The 18,314-nt window shown below is 34.2% G+C and overlaps 1 protein-coding gene across 1 annotated transcript in view; it reads right to left on the reverse strand.

Moving 5' to 3' along the window:
• The window catches only part of PXDN (peroxidasin), a 158,222-nt gene that overhangs the window by 52,345 nt on the left and 87,563 nt on the right, over nucleotides 1-18,314 (reverse strand). The window contains exons 8-10 of the mRNA XM_044663613.1: nucleotides 14,288-14,405; nucleotides 6,337-6,506; nucleotides 4,407-4,679 (exon numbers count right to left, since the gene is read on the reverse strand). Coding sequence (XP_044519548.1) covers nucleotides 4,407-4,679; nucleotides 6,337-6,506; nucleotides 14,288-14,405 — 561 coding nt within the window. The remainder of the gene's footprint in view (nucleotides 1-4,406; nucleotides 4,680-6,336; nucleotides 6,507-14,287; nucleotides 14,406-18,314) is intronic.

Consider the following 18,314-nt stretch of genomic DNA (forward strand, 5'->3'; position numbering starts at 1 on the left):
CATAATCTCTACATATAGCCCAATTCTATTTCTGGATAGCTGTTAGAAAGTGTTACTCTTAAAGATGCTTTACTTCTTTATAGAAATTGTAAATCAAATTTTATCTGATGTATTTATTTCAAATATGTTTTTCCCAATCAGTCTCTATTATATTCATTTCACCATACTGTTCATCCTTAATGGTGAGAATAAAAGCTAGAGTATTAGTTAATCATGCTGCTTCTTTCACCTCTTAGGGAGATGAAATTATCATTAAAGCAAGTCAAAAAGTTATCAGCTGCTCAGCTTTTAGCAGAGAAAAGTCAAAGAAACTTGCCATCACTATTGGTATGTGCTGCTGTGCCAGGGTCAGCATTTGCTTCTCAAACTTCTCATTCCATTTCTTCCTTCTGATTACACTGAATATAATAAATTCTCACCACAATATCACTGGTTTTTCTGTCAACTGACCTGTATAGTCCATTACTTCCTAGCTCTATGTAGTCCATATATAATTTGTTTCTGCCACATCTTATAAATAAGTTGTATACCCTACCATTGGCAGATCCCAATAATGACTTGTTCTACCAAAAGTCTCAAAGTAATATCCTACAAGAAAGTTTGTAGTTTTCTCTGTTTGCTAGTTCAGTTCCAACTTCATTTAGTAAGTAATTACTATGTTCAAGGCACTAAGCTAGGTGATCAGGAAATAAAGGTAAAAACAAAATTTTCCCTTGCCTTCAAGGGAGTGACATTCTACTGGAGACAAATCAGTAAAAATGAAGTATGTGCAAAATAATTTCAAGAAGCAAAGACAACTGGAAGGAGGAGTGGGGGGTAAACTAGGAAAGGCCTCATGTAGGAGGTTAACACCTGAGCATTACTTTAAAGGAAACTAGAGATTCTATGAGGTGGAGCTAAAGAATAAATACTTCACAACGTGAGGTGATGGACAACAGAATAGAATGTGCAAAGATTAGCTAACAAGCTAGTTTAACTGGAAAAATAGTGCAAGAAGAGGAAAATATAAAAGACTAGAAAGTAGCTAAAAGACTGATTATGGAAGAAGATTTTTATTATATCCCATAGGCAACAAGAAGAAACATAAGTTTTTCAAGAAGTCAAGAGTTACATTTAAAGAAAAAAAAATTTGGCAATTTGGGGACAATCAATTATAATGGGGAAGAATAAAAAGGAGACCAGTTAGGAAGTTGTTGCAATAGTCTAGGCAGGAAGTGATAAAGTTCTGAACTAGAAGAGAGGATATGTGAATAAAAGAGAAGAAATCTGTGATAGATGTCATATTAGCAAAATCGACAAGATACGTCCACTGATGGATAAATGGAGAAGTAAGAGAGATGGAAAAGTCAAGGATAATTGTGATGTTTCAAATCTGAGTTACTGGAAGGATAATGATACCACCACTAGAAATGGGAAAGGCTGGAGGATAGTTTTGTTGGGGAATATAATGAGTTTCATTTTGGGTAATTCTGGTTATTACCTTATTGTAATATACTGTCCAATATTACCCTCCACATTTTTGAGTATTTTTTAATAGTTGCTTATTCTTTTTTCTAATTCAATCAACAAGCATTTTGATACATTTTTATACAGAAACAAAATAAAAATATATTATATATGTTATAACATAAAATATGTTTCCATGTTCATCATATTGTGAAAGATAACATATTGCTTACACTAGACAAAAATTCAACATGGAAATAAATTAAAGAATGATAAGTTTCAATTTGTATGCAGACTCTATCTGTTCCTTCTATGGTGGAAGATATCCTTTTTTTAAATTATAGGTCTCTCAGAGTTGTCCTGGATCTTTGCCTTGTTAAGAATTTGAAATGCTGACAAGTATTTATGTAATCTTAACTAGGAAAAAGATGTAATTCTTATTAATTTTTTTCTGTGATTCAATAAAGATAACGCTAGCTCTATAGTCAGAGAACCTGTATTCAAATGTTGCATATTATCTGTATGCCCTCACACAAATTATTTAACCTTCTTGGAACTGAGTCATCTCATCTGGAAAATGAAGGCATTGAACTAGATGGCCTCTGGAGTCTCTTTCTGCTCCAGAACTCTGATCCTATGATAGAAGTTTCTGAAATACATACAAGACCAGAATTACCAAATTACCAGAACAAAGCAATTGTTTTTGAGGATCATTAAGTATAGTTATGCTTATGTGAATATTACAGACACGCTAAGAACTATTATAATTACTTAATTGAACTAACGAACCATGCATCATCCAGAAGCTGGGGACATTTTGATTAAACTAAAAGACTTCAGTTAGCATGGTACTATGAGAGTTCTGATGCATTGAATTCTTAAAAGAATATAAAATATAAGCTTAGGGGGTTTGTGCTGGAACCAGCTCAGATGAATTTTGAAAGTCCATTGTTAAATTTTTTTAGTGTAAACATTTACACTTCAGAAATTGGCACACTCTAAAAGAGGACTTGGTTTATCATTTTGATGACTGTCTAGATTTAAGAAAGTATTAATAATACAGTCAAACTTAAAAGTGCATTGCATGCTTTTTTCTGGAGAAATCAGTTGTTAGGCATTTATCAAAATACTCCTGTCTTGCTCTATAAACAGTTCTTGAGCTTATTAGGAGTACATTAAAAGGCTCAAGGAATGAAACTATTACCTGGTTGGAGTTCTGATAACTTAAAGATAATAGTAGCAATAATAATAACAACAATAATAACTTGTATTTATATTGTCTTTAAGATCTTAAAAGTATTTTATTTGAACCCCTCGATAAGCCAGAATTTTTTTTATTCATACAACAAACCTGTATTGAGTGCCTATAGCATAGAACAGTAAAAAAGATATTGAGGGCAGCTGGGTAGCTCAGTGGATTGAGAGTCAGGCCTAGAGACGGGAGGTCCTAGGCTCAAATCCGGCCTCAGACAGACACTTCCCAGCTGTGTGACCCTGGGCAAGTCACTTGACCCCCATTGCCTACCCTTACCACTCTTCCACCTATAAGTCAATACACAGAAGTTAAGGGTTTAAAATTTAAAAAAAAAAAAAGAAAGAAAGAAAGAAAAAAAAGATATTGAATTTGGAGTGAGAGAAACTGAATTCAAGGGTTTGGCTTCTTAGAAGTTAGTCAGTTAATCAATAAACATTTATCAAGTGCCCATTATATTGTAGTCACTGTGCTAACACCTATAAATATCAAAAAAGATGGAAAAGACAAGCCCTGCCCTCAAGAAGCTGACAAAGATCCAACTAAAATACCATCTTTTACAGGATGTCTTTCCCAACCCCTCTAGCACCTTTCCTCAGTTAATTATTTTCCCTTTATCCTGTATATAGCCTGCTTTATATATATATATATATATGTATGTATATATATATATATATTTGTTTTTGTTATCTCTTCCACTGAGCCTTAAGTCAAATTCTGAGTTCAAATGGAGCTTTAACACATACTAGCTATATGACCTTGGGCAAGTCACTGAGGGCACTGAGTGGTTAGATATCTTTCATCCACATTGCTTTACCTGTTTGTTTCAATTTCCCCAACTGTAAAATAAGGATAATAATAGCAACTACTTCCGTGTTGTGGAGATCAAATATGATAATTCCAATATATTTAGCACAATACCTGGCACAAATTAGGTGCCATGTTAGTGCTTATTTCCTCTTCCCCCTTTCTAATAATGATATGTCAAGCACATTAGAGAGCAGTTTCATATATGGGTTGAACTAGATCAGAGATTCCCAAAGTGGGAGCTACCACCCCCTGGTGGATGCTGCAGCAATCCAGGAGGGTGGTGATGGCCTATTAATTGCTATTAAAATTTTTTTTAATTTAATTTCCAAGGGGCTAAGTAATATTTTTTCTGGAAAGGGGGCGGTAGGCCAAAAAAGTTTGGGAGCCACTGAACTAGATGGTCATTAAGGATGGCAAACTCAAATTGTGTGATTCCATTTTGTTGATGATTCAGGTTGCATTTGAGTTGAATAATGAAAGATTTCTATAGTGTCACTAAATTGAAACCTATTTATTTGCCCATAACTTTAGGAGAAGGGAAGATATTGATGGATTATTTATTGCCATGAAACACTTTAAAAGAAACAAAATTAAGTGTTATATTAACTTGTAAAAAAATTAAGATATATGAATATGCAAAAAGAAGTTTCAAAAGGTTCCAGAATAATGCAGTAATGGAAGAAGGGCCGGAATAAGAATCTGGATACCTGGGTTCCATTTAACCCTGGCACTTGTGTAACCTTTTTCAAGTCATTTAAATTTGCTCGGCTTCAGTTTTCTTACTGAATATAAAGCAGAATAATAATGGATTATATCAGATCACCACATAAAAATCCATTTAAGCAATAAAATTCTATTATTTACAAACATTTCTTTTTTCAGTTTTGATGGCATTTACCTTGCACAATGATGTACGCTGTTGCATGGATGCTATCTATATTGTTGGCTGCAAAACAAATATACTCCCCACTATCTTCCTGTATTACTTTTTCGATGTAAAGACCACCAGAAGGAGTAATATTGACACGTGGATCAATTGGCAAGGGTGTTCTGTCGCCTTTTGTCCAGGTAATTCGAGGTAGTGGGTGGCCAGTGGCACTGCATTCTAAAGTGACACTTTCTCCAACCAATACTTCTGTGTTCTGTGGCTGGATGACAAAACTGGGTCTAGCTATTCCAAGAACACCAAAGAAAGAGAAAAGGAAATTAAAGCCTTGAAACCATTTTCAATAACTTAATACCCTGCTTTGTTTGAATATCTGAATAGAAGAAAATACTCTCTTTGGCACCAGTTTCAATCTACCTTTGCAATGAATAATACTCAAAGGATGTCAAAAACAAAATTAGAACAAATAATGTTTTTAAGTGTCATTTTAGCTTTGAGAAAAACAACTAATTAATTAAGGTCAGATGTAGTTAATGAGGTCTGAGCTATAAATATTGTTGCTCTCTTAAAGGTCTGACCTTTCAAGGTTTCAAACACACTGCTATTTTATTTTTCTTGGCATAGCAGGGAAGAACTTAATTAATTTTTCAGAAAGAAAAACAATTTAGCAATCTATTTTAAACTATTCAATTCTCTATGAATTCTCTCCTTCTTTGTATAAATGTACAATTTAAAGGGGACAAATCTGGCCTCAGACACTAGTTGTGTGACACTGGGTAAGTTACCTAACTCTTTTGGTCATTTAATGGGCCATAGCCTCAATTTCCTCTCCTGTTAAATGGAGATAATAATAGTACCAAGGTCACAGGGATTGTGTAGATCAAATGAAATATGATTAAAACTCATTATAAGCAAATTAAAGTAACATATAAACATGAGCTATTATTATTGCTGTGATTTTGATGCTTTCTAATTTTGCAGTGGTATAAATGGTAAGGCAAAAGAACTTATTTATATAAATTACTTTCTTTTGCAATATTTTACTTGCGTTTCAGACTTCCAAATGATTAAAAGTATATAATTAGCAAAACTCTTACTATTCTTCATCTTATACTATCTCTGCCAAATCATGACAATTGGCCCTAAACAATATAAAAAGTTGTTTTTAAGACTATTTAAATTATTTTGCCCACAAAGTAACTTATTAATCTCTATTTTATGTGCTATGGAAAGCACATTAGCAGGTAATGAGTTAAATAGGCAGAGCCTTGCTTCAGCAACATAATATTTAATTGAAATATCATATATGATGATGATGATGATGATGATGATGATTATCATTGCCACAAGACTTTTTATAGGTAAAGATGATAATACTAACACCTAAAGAGGGCATGCTGAAAAGCTAGGCAGTTTGGTGGATTTTGAACCAGACCTAAAGACAGAGGAGTCTTGGGTTCAAATATTACCAAAAATACTTCCTAGCTGTATGACATTGGACAAGCCACTTAACCCCTATTGCCTAGCTCTTACCACTTTTCTGCTTTGTAAACAATATTTAGTATTAATTCCAAGAGATAAAAATTAATTGCAAGAGATAAAAAAAGGGATGCTATATACCTTGGTCTACTCTGCCCCCCCATCTACTCCCCAAAAACAATGAAGGATCTAAGAATGCATTAAATAAATTAGGTCATTCTGTGACTGGACTTACTCCTCCACACACATTCTCATGACCAGAATCCAATGTTAAATACCTAATTGTCCAATGGGCATTGGACTAGATCAAACTAGATCACCAGTTTTTAATTTCCCACCTTGGCCTCCTCAGCATTGTGCTGCTAATAAATAGGCAACCTAATATGAATTAATATAATCCTGTAGGCTAAAAAGAGTAAGGCCTTGGTTAAAAAGGAAAATTCCTCAAATGATATCAGCTTACCTGGAGAACCAAAGTATCTGAGGGTGACTTCCTGAGTTTTTACTTCTCCTGCTACGTTTTTTGCCATACACTGGTAAATTCCTTGGTCTGTCTCCTGAGTGTTCTGAATCATCAGAGTTCCATCATCTAACAAGTTTAAACGGGAATCTGTTTTCATACTCAGCTCGTTACTGTAAAGATAGAAATCTAGTGGGCTAACATGTTTTTAAGCACAAAAGCAGAGGTGATGCCTCTAATCATAAAGAAAGACACTTGGGAATTCGTAGGGAAACCTGGGGCTATGACTTGCCAAAATCCCAAAATGCAGCCCCATCTCAAACACACCTCACCATCTCAGGTAAGGCCACCCCTTCTTGGGTAGTCTTGAGTAACAGGCAGTCCATAAGAAAAAGCTACATGGTTATCTCCATCGTTTTTAGAGTAGAATATACACTCTGAAGACAAAGACCTTAAATTCTGCCTTGGATGATGCCTTGTAGTTGTTGCATAATATATATTTGACAAATGGAATTGAAATATAGGTTTAAAATGTTTTAAGTGGACAGAGATCTAGAAACAATAATAATTGCACCCAGGAGATGGAAGAATCTAAAGAGATAGAATGTTTTCTGGGGCCTGGTAGACTCAAAGTTTAAAACTAAAATGTAATTACAAACAAGGAAAAATAATAATTTTGATATAAATGATAAAATTTACACATGCTTAACTCCCCCCACTCACTCACTATCACACTTTTATGATAGATAATAAATTGTTACTATTCCCAAACTAACTTAAACACCTCTTCTGCTTACACATGTGTGATTCCCAGGGCACTTAACAGCTTTATCCTTCACATGACTGAAGATTACTTTAGACAGTTATAATCTCTAACTGGATTCCAGCCACATTCAATTGTCTTTACACATTCCATTCCAACTTTGCTTGGTCATGTAGATAAGTGAGCCAGCCAAGAACAAAGGAGCTATCACATATTGCCACACAGCTTCTCTTAGCCCACAATTTACCTTCTTTTTCTGATGTGAATTTGTTTTAGATCATCATTGATTAGTACACAGATAGAAATCACAGATTTTTAACAAGATCATGGTTTGCAGCAAAAGGTAAAAGTCTGAATACTTTTTAAAAAAAAAGGCAAGATATTGGATCTTACAGATAAGAATGAGAAAAAAACTCTTGGCTAGATCATTAATATAGACTGTTTTTAAACAGACAAAAGGAATTATTTTTACTTATTAAGTAAATTCAATCTTTAGTGTTTAAAGCATTATAATCCTTAAGAAAAACTACAAATATAGGAATATTTTGCTAGAAGGAAAAATTTACATGAGAAAATTATCATTAAATATTCCAGTAGGGAAAAAATTTCCTCCAATATATTTAGCATAAAATTTCTAACATTTAATAAGGGTAAAATAAAATCATCTTTAATACCTACTTTCTTTAGTTATTCCATTCCTGTCTCCAAACCTTCTCAAATGATAGTCCATGTTACATACGAATAAACTGTCTTCTCCTCATCTATCAACCAAAGAATCTTCTGTTCCTTAATCAGTAACTCTACCCTTAAAATGTCCTAACTTTTAGGAAGCTTTATTGCTGATTCAAGAAATATCAGCTATACCAGATTCCATGAGTGGGAATCCTTTTATTATCCCTTCACTCTTAATTAATAAGATGCATTTATCTAATACATGCTTATGATATGATCATTTACTATAGTTAATGTAATTATTTTCCTGCCTTATTTGATTATTTTTGTGATATCTACATGTCCATTTGCACCCAAGTTTTTTGAGATTAAAAATGTGTGCTTACTTAAATAAATCTGTATAGTTAGTAGTACAAAAATCAGGGTGTTTGAAGTTAATTGACTTCAACTCAAACATTTATTAAACTTCTACACTGTGCATGGACAAACCAAAAAAAAAAAGATCTCTGCCCTAGAGAACTTAAAATTTATTGGAGACGCATACATGGCAAGTATATGCCAATAAATACAATATATATGCAATGTAATATGAAATAATTTTCCAGGGAAGAAAACACTAATAATGTAGGCAATCTGAAAGTCTTAGTGTGGGAGGTAGCACCTAACCAGTGTTTTGAATACTGGTAGAGAGTCCATGAGGCAGTGATGAAGAGGAAGTGAATTTCAAACCCAAGAGTCCATTTGGGCAAAGGCATGAAGATAAGAGAGAGAAAGTTAGGGGTAAGTGAAAACTAATAGGATAGTTCAACTGAAATGGAAACTGTCAAATCGAAGTAATATAAAATAGGAAGAAAAAAGGAGGTTAGGATAAAGGCAAAGTTATGGAGCTGGGAATTTGTTTTGTATATTAGAGACAACAGGAACCTAATAGGAATTTTTCAATAGAGAGTGACAAATTTGTGTTTAAAAACATCAATTTGTCAGCTGTGTGGAGAAGGGGATCATTAACATTGTTGTTATCTTGAAATATAATCTCATAAATGTCCAAAGAAGCAAAAGGCAGGAGTGGCTATTATGATTTCTGACAAAGCCAAAGTCAAAATAGATATGATTAAAAAAGACAGGGAAGGTCATTACATCCTGATTAAAGGCAGTATTGACAATAAGGAAATAACATTGCTCAATATGAATGAACCAAATAGCATAGTAACCAGATTCATAAAGGAGAAACTGGCAGATCTCAAGAAAGAAATAGATAGTAAAGCCATGCTAGTGGGGGATCTAAATATTCCTCTTTCAGATCTAGATAAATCAAACCAAAAAATAAATAAGAAAGAGGTAAGAGAGATGAATGAAGTCCTAGAAAAATTAGATTAAATTGATATGTGGAGAAAATTAAATAGGAACAAAAAGGAACACACCTTCTTTTCAGCTGCACATGGTACATTCACAAAGATTGACCATGTAATAGGGCATAGAAACATTGCAAACAAATGCAAAAGAGCAGAAATAATAAATGTACCCTTCTCAGATAATAATGCAATAAAAATAATAATTAGTAAGGGCACCTGGACAGGCAAAGCAAAAAATAGTTGGAAATTAAATAATATGATTCTCCAAAACCAGCTAGTCAAAGAAGAAATCATAGAAACAATCAACAATTTCATAGAAGAGAATGACAATGATGAGACATCCTACCAAACTCTGTGGGATGCAGCCAAGGCAGTACTCAGGGGGAAATTTATATCCTTGGGTGCACTGGTTTAAAAGGAAATAGTGTAAGAAGAAGGAGTAGAACTAGGAGAGGATACCAAAATGTTGGCGAATACACAACTGATAATTATAACTCTGAATGTGAATGGGATGAACTCACCCATAAAAAGGAAGCAAATAGCAGAGTGGATTAGAAACCAAAATCCTACCATATGTTGTCTACAAGAAACACATATGAGAATCATATTATTTAATTTCCAACTATTTTTTGCTTTGCCTGTCCAGGTGCCCTTACTAATTATTATTTTTATTGCATTATTATCTGAGAAGGGTACATTTATTATTTCTGCTCTTTTGCATTTGTTTGCAATGTTTCTATGCCCTATTACATGGTCAATCTTTGTGAATGTACCATGTGCAGCTGAAAAGAAGGTGTGTTCCTTTTTGTTCCTATTTAATTTTCTCCACATATCAATTTAATCTAATTTTTCTATTTATCTATTTTTACTTTGGCTTTCTCAGAAAACATAATTGCCACTTTTGCCTTCTTTTTCTCATTTGAGGCCCAAAAGATTTTGCTCAAGTCCTTTACCTTAAACCTGTGTATGTCCACCCGCCTCATATTTCTCCAAAACCAGCTAGTCAAAGAAGAAATCATAGAAACAATCAACAATTTCATAGAAGAGAATGACAATGATGAGACATCCTACCAAACTCTGTGGGATGCAGCCAAGGCAGTACTCAGGGGGAAATTTATATCCTTGGGTGCATATATTAACAAATTAGGGAGGGCAGAGATTAATGCATTGGGCATGCAACTTAAAAAATTAGAAAGTGAGCAAATTAAAAATCCCCAGATGAAAACTAAATTAGAAATACTAAAAATCAAGGGAGAAATTAATAAAATTGAAAGTAAAAGACCTATTGAATTGATAAATAAGACTAGAAGCTGGTATTTTGTAAAAACAAATAAAATAGACAAAGTACTGGTCAATCTAATAAAAAAAGGAAAGTAGAAAACCAAATTGACAGTATCAAAGATGAAAAGGGAGACTTCACCTCTAATGAAGGGGAAATTAAGGCAATCATTAAAAACTATTTTGCCCAATTATATGGCAATAAATATAAAAATTTAGGAGATATGGACGAATATTTACAAAAATATAAACTGCCTAGATTAACAACAGAAGAAATAGAATACCTAAATAATCCCATATCAGAAAAAGAAATTGAACAAGCCATCAAAGAACTCCCTAAGAAAAAATCGCCAGGGCCTGATGGATTCACAAGTGAATTCTATCAGACATTCAAAGAGCAACTAATCCCAATACTATACAAATTATTCGATATAATAAGCAAAGAAGAAGTCCTACCAAATTCCTTTTATGACACAAATATGGTACTGATTCCAAAGCCAGGTAGATCAAAAACAGAGAAAGAAAACTCCAAACTCCCTGGACCAATCTCCCTAATGAACATAGATGCAAAAATCTTAAATAGAATACTAGCAAAGAGACTCCAGCAAGTGATCAAGAGGATCATCCACCACAATCAGGTGGGATTTATACCAGGAATGCAAGGATGGTTCAACATTAGGAAAACCATTCACATAACTGACAATATCAACCATCTAAGAAACAAAAATCACATGATCATTTCAATAGATGCTGAAAAAGCCTTTTACAAAATATAGCATCCATTCCTATTGAAAACCCTGGAAAGTATAGGAATAGAAGGACCTTTCCTAAAAATAATAAACAGTATATACCTAAAACCATCAACAAGCATCATATGCAATGCAGATAAATTAGAAGCATTTCCAATAAGATCAGGAGTGAAACAAGGATGCCCACTATCTCCTCTATTATTTAACATTGTACTAGAAACACTAGCAGTAGCAATTAGAGAAGAAAAAGAAATTGAAGGTATCAAAATAGGCAATGAGGAGACTAAGCTATCACTCTTTGCAGATGATATGATGGTATACTTAAAAAATCCTAGAAAATCAACTAAGAAGCTTGTAGTAATAATTAACAACTTTAGCAAAGTTGCAGGATACAAAGTAAATGCAAATAAATTATCAGCATTTCCATATATTTCCAACACATCACAACAGCAAGAGGTAGAAAGAGAAACACCATTTAAAATCACCCTAGACAATATAAAATACTTAGGAATCTATCTACCAAAACAAACGCAGAAATTATACGAAAACAACTACAAAACACTTTCCAAACAATTAAAACTAGATCTAAACAATTGGAAAAACATTGATTGCTCAAGGGTAGGACCAGCTAACATAATGAAAATTACCATTCTACCCAAATTAATTTACTTATTTAGCACCATACCTATCAAACTACCAAAAAACTTTTTTACTGAATTAGGAAAAACTATAACAAAGTTCATCTGGAATAACAAAAGATCAAGAATATCAAGGGAAGTAATGAAAAAAAATGTTAAGGGAGGGGGCCTAGCAGTATCAGATGTTAAACTGTACTATAAAGCAGCGGTCATCAAAACAATATGGTACTGGCTAAGAGACAGAAGGGAGAATCAGTGGAATAGACTTGGGGTAAGTGACATCAGCAAGACAGTGTATGATAAACCCAAAGAGCCCAACTTTTGGGACAAAATCCACTATTTGACAAAAACTGTTGGGCAATTTGGAAAACAATACGGAAGAGATTAGGTTTAGATCAACATCTCACACCCTACACCAAGATAAATTCAGAATGGGTGAATGACTTGAATATAAAGAGGGAAACTATATATAAGTTAAGTGAACATAGAATAGATTACTTGTCAGATCTCTGGGAAAGGAAAGATTTTAAAGCCAATCAAGAGTTAGAGAAAATTACAAAATATAAAATAAATGATTTTGATTATATTGAACTAAAAAGCTTTTGTACAAACAAAAACAATGTAGCCAAAATCAGAAGGGAAACAACAAATTGGGAAAAAATCTTTATAACGAAAAACTCTGACAGGGGTCTAATTACTCAAATATACAAGGAGTTAAATCAATTGTATAAAAAATCAAGCCATTCCCCAATTGATAAATGGGCAAGAGACATGAATAGGCATTTTTCAGATAAAGAAATCAAAAGTATCAATAAGCACATGGAAAAGTGTTCTAAATCTCTAATAATTAGAGAAATGCAAATCAAAACAACTCTGAGGTATCACCTAACACCTAGCAGATTGGCTAAAATGAAAGAAGGGGAGAGTAATGAATGCTGGAGGGGATGTGGCAAAACTGGGGTATTAATGGTGGAGTTGTGAACTGATCCAACCATTCTGGATGGCAATTTGGAACTACGCTCAAAGGGCTATAAAAGAATGCCTGCCCTTTGATCCAGCCATACCACTGTTGGGTGTGTACCCCAAAGAGATCATAGATAAACAGACTTGTATGAAAATATTTATAGCTGCACTTTTTGTGGTGGCAAAAAACTGGAAAATGAGGGTACGCCCTTCAATTGGGGAATGGCTGAACAAATTGTGGTCTATGGTGGTGATGGAATACTATTGCGCTCAAAGGAATAATAAAGTGGGGGAATTCCATGTGAACTGGAAAGACCTCCAGGGATTGATGCAGAGTGAAAGGAGCAGAGCCAGAAGAACACTGTACACAGAGACTGATACACTGTGGTAAAATAAAATGTAATGGACTTCTGTACTAGCAGCAATGCAATGACCCAGGACAATTCTGAGGGACTTATGGAAAAGAACGCTACCCATATTCAGAGGAAGAACTACAGGAGTGGAAACAGAAGAAAAACAACTGCTTGAACACATGGGTTGAGGTGGACATGATTAAGGATGTAGACTTGAAACTACCACACCAATGCAACTATCAACAATTTGGAAATAGGTCTTGATCAGTGACACATGTTAAAACCAGTGGAAATATGCATCAAACATGGTGGGGGGGACTTTGGGGGGTGAAAGGGAAAGTAAGAGCATGAATTATGCACGATAACCTTTCTCAAAATAAATATTAATAAATGTTTTTTAAAAATCATGTTTAGAGCTTAATTATGTTTAGTTCAGGAAAAGATGCATGCAGAAACCACCACAGTCCCAGGTGGATACTTAAATTTTTCCCTATATGACACCCTCAAACCTTAAACAATAAATATGGAAAGAAATCATCCCATATATTTGTCTGGTACCACTGAACCTAAACCACATAGACTTGAAAACTTTAAAGGTGAACAGAAGTCAGAGAAAAGAAGAAAAAGAAAAGTTGGGGAAAAAACAGAAATTGAATCTGGGCACAAGTAAAAGGAATAACTAGCTCTTCTTGCCACTGGGACCAAATAGTTCTAAGTAACATGTACTCTTGATGTATTCCATTGAACTAGTCAGAGGCAGTCAGTTAACAAATATTAATTAAAATTTTGTTCTGAGCTAAGCACTGGGTATACAAAGTAAAACAAAAACATGGAGCCCTCATGACTCTCACATTCTGATTAAATAGAATATGTTCTACTATTTGGGGAAAAAAAGTGTCTAAGAGAAAATGCACTCTAACGTAGATCAAATTATAGTTGTTAATCTTACTGGAGATTTTTTAAAGCTCCCATGAGTCTTTTCTTACAATTTCAAAGCCCCACCAAAAAAAGGGCAGGAAAGATAGGAATGAAATGGTGAAAATGTAGCACCTATTTTTTTCTCTAAATAGAAGAAAGAATGTGGGTTTAAAAAACTCAGTAAATATGGTAGATGGTGATTGTTTCACATGTAAAAATATTAAGTATCTATTGTACTTATCAAGTTATTTTTCTTCCTCCAACTTACTTGTTTCGAAGCCAAATTATTTCTGGTTTGGGATTGCCTTCAGCCCTGCAAGTAAAATAGACTGTATTCCCAGAGGTCACATCCACATCCTGAGGTTCTGATGTAATCCTTGGCCTTTCTGTATCAAGAAATGAAAAGGAAACATTACTTGTTTTAAAATTGTCAAGTAAAAAGTAAATGGGGATATTTTGCCTTTATAATTTTTTCAAAGAATGTGATGAATGCATCACAGCAAATATTTTAAGAAACTCTACAAATGGTCCCCTCAACAGAATGCTAGTTTGTACCATGAACACTACAAATGAATTGAAAAATGCTTAGTAAGACCAGTCACTAAGAAATTTTATAGATTAATACAGCCAAGAAGGTTTTGTAAAGTTAATATCAAATGTAATCACCCCCCATTGTAGGCCCCATATTTCCAGGATGATTTTCTAGCAGCAGACCTAGGAATGCATGACCAAAAGAAAAAAAAAGGGTGAAAAATGAGATCCAGCATAAGATCACAACTCTGCTGCCTTCGAAAGACAAACCCTCCCTGTTAACCAGCTAACAGGGATAAACCCAATTTTTTTTTCATATTTATGTAACCCTTTATGGTATATGAAGATTTCCTAACAACAATCCTGTCCAGTAAATAGAGCTAAATATTATTACCTCTACTTCATAAATGAATACACAATAAATCATAGAAGATGCAATTTTTATTTTATTTTGTTCTCACTACTTGCTAATTTTTGTATTACATCCATCCATTTGCATTTCTATGGATAAAAAGAATCAGGACATCTAATAAATGGCAATTGGAAATATCTCAAACTCTCTCCAACAATCCAAATTCACAAAACAGCTCTATGCCTAGGTATAATGATGGATTCAGAAAATGAAATGAGTTCAAATCTCCATTTTGCTATTTACTATACAAACAAACCAAATCCAAATGCCAACAAAAAAAAAAAGAAAAAAAATTACCTTAATGAAATTGTAAACAAAATTGGTAGCCAAGGACTTCTGATTTATTTCCAGTCAATTTATAAGCTATGGTGTCTACCTCTTCTGTTCCTACTCTGCTTTTTTTGATGCATTCCTCTTCAAATCAGATTAGGCAGGCCTCCTTTGGAATTACGATAAGAAGTTCTGTCTCTTCATCTTTCCAACTTACTCTTTTGCTGTTTTTCCCATAGAAATCTTTAAGGAAGAGTAGACATGCAACTATACAGCACCCATGGGAGTACATGTGTATAGAAATGTATATGCACATGCATATGTACATGTGTGTCCAGTAGGATTCATTTGATGAAATCTCAACACACATGAATTCAAGTATATACAATTGGCATTTTAAAAAAAGTTAAGGCAGAAAAATAAATAAAAATGTTTAATTATATGCTAACTCTGAACCATTTTCTTAAGAAGTGTAAAGTCTCACAGCAATTCACCCAATCATGCTCATTCTCATGGTGGGAAATATCAGTGTAAACTGTAACACTGTTTTGCACCAAACTTTAACTTCTGCATCAATCTTTGTCCTGAGTTCCTGTTTGTAAAAAGCCCTGTCCATGTCAGATCTCTGCTTCTCTTTGCTTCATTAACACTTGTTATTAATAATGGCCCCAAAGTAGAAGATTAGTGATGCTTGTAGCTCTGAAAAGCCTACGGAAAGTCATAAAATCTCTTGGTATGTTTGTATAAGAAATACTTATTTACTGTTATGTGAGATATTCAGCTTCAAAGAAAGGCTTTGGGACATATTGGTTCCATAAAATGAGATCTTTATTATACAGTGGTATCTTGATACACAAGCACCTTAAGTCACGAGCAATTTGAGATATGCTCAGTCATGATCAGGATTTTTTGCTTTAAGTCAAAAGTGAATATTTGAATCATGAGCTTCCACCACCTTCTACTAGATAAGCCTGCTGAACATTCGGTTTCACAAGTTACACAAGCTGTCTCATTTAGTTCAGTGTTTATCTGCCTGTGCAAGCATCCATATTGAATTACTTTTGCTTTCTTCTTTATTACTGTCTTTATTATCAGTTTTTAGGCAAATTTCTTAACTTTTAACTATGAGTCCTGATGATGGAGGAATGGAAGGAGTTATAGCAGCAACAGCAACAGAAGGAGTTTTTGCAGGAAATTAGTGGAGAAGAGCCCAAGGTAGATGAAGTAATCAGTACAAGTGAGATTAAGGAAGTGTTGAGGATTTGGGAAAAAATTAAACAGTTTATTGAAAAGGCACAACCAGAAAAAGTTGCAACAGGTCGTGCATTGGAACTGTGTAACATTTGTTTCACATATTATCGAAACCTTCTGAAAGGGAAGAAGAAACAAACTTCCATGGAAAGGTTTTTGTTGAAACGGTCTCTAAATGAAACCAAGGACAATGTGGCAAAACAGCCAAAATTCAATGAAGAAAATGATGATAATTAAGTACAGTAAAAAAGTACCATTTAAGTTTAGAAATAAAGTTACCTATCATAAGTAATGTGTAAGGTCAATTTTGCATTTACATGTAGTATTGCATGTGCAGAGAGTAAGCTATGTTCAGCAATGGCGCATAAAATGAAAACCTTCTCTGCCAGCATCTTTACTGGACCTTGAAGGTAAGTAACATTTCATAAGCAAGTGTATTTCTTTACATTCTTTCTTATTATCTATAAATATATTTATTTGTTATTTACAAAAACATTTTCATATTTAAAAGCATATAAAACAAAAAATTCATGTGGTTTTTGGAGGCCAGAACAAATTAATTGCATTTCCATTAATGTAAATGGGGAAATTCAATTTGACACACAAAGAAATGGACTTAAGAGCCTGGCCTTGGAACAACTTAAACTCCTGTGTCAAGGTACCACTGTTGTTATGATGATAATAACAGATAATTTGGAGAAGCAGATAATGTGTCAGGGCCAATTTTAGAGCTTCAAGTCAAGAGCCACAGATTGACAGCCTTCAGTGGGAAAGGAGGGGGCTAAACACTCCTGGATCTCAAACCCCTCCCCCTCTAACAGTTGCTGTTTTCAGATCCTGGTAAGTTTCTGTTAAGGCTGAAACCCCAATGATGTTCCTTTTCTTTAACTTATATTCCTCACAGGTCAGTTAGATGAGTAAGTAGAAGCTAGCTATAACTGTTGTGGACTGAGATGATCTTCTTAAACTGGCAGCAGACAGGATTCAAATTAGATGTCCAGACTGAGTTGTGAGTATTCCCCCAAATAATTTCCCAGGCACAGATTTGAAGGTAAAGGTTATATTAGGAAATAACAAGGAAAACTAGAGAGGTTAATGAAGGTATTTGAATAAGGAAAGGTGATCCTGAACTATTAAGGTTGAAGTTGCCCTTCCCCCCTCACCGGAGGGGTGAAGGCACCTAACTGAACTTGTTAGATAATTTATATATCTAATCACTAAATCACTAGGTAATTATATATTGATATTAATGAAGAATAATATTAACAAGCAGGTTAACCCTATGAGTAGAAACCACTGGCTTATGCTACAATGGCCACCTCAGGTGAACCCCCAAGTCTGGAGTAGTAAGCAGGGTGTCTGATCACTTCAACCTCCACAAATTAACTGACTCAAACCCTTCTCAACTGCCCCCTCACCCAAAGTTCTCCAGGGGGGTGGCCTGGAATTCTGGGTGAGGCTGTCCCTGTACCTTTGCAGGGATTCCATGCTTTGCATCGCCACATAACACTGTATAGAGTCATCCCTCACTATATAGTGGTCCACTTATGGGGGCTTCACTGTGTTGCAGGTTTAAAAAAAAAAATATATATATATATATAATTTATAAATTATGTATCGTGGCATTACACTTATTGCAGGACACTATTGGCTGATAGAATGAAAAACAACCAACCACAGAGCTGTGTTCTGTATCTTGGGTGCTGATTGGTTCAGTGACTATAGATTAATAAAAGTGTGGGAAAAGTTTATTGGAGAGTGGAAAGGGTTTATAAAGCCTTAAAATGTATATAAATAATAAAATAAATATAACACTGCTACTTCGTGGATT

This window comes from Gracilinanus agilis, chromosome 2 (genome assembly GCF_016433145.1).
Source record: "Gracilinanus agilis isolate LMUSP501 chromosome 2, AgileGrace, whole genome shotgun sequence".
Lineage (NCBI taxonomy): Eukaryota > Metazoa > Chordata > Mammalia > Didelphimorphia > Didelphidae > Gracilinanus > Gracilinanus agilis.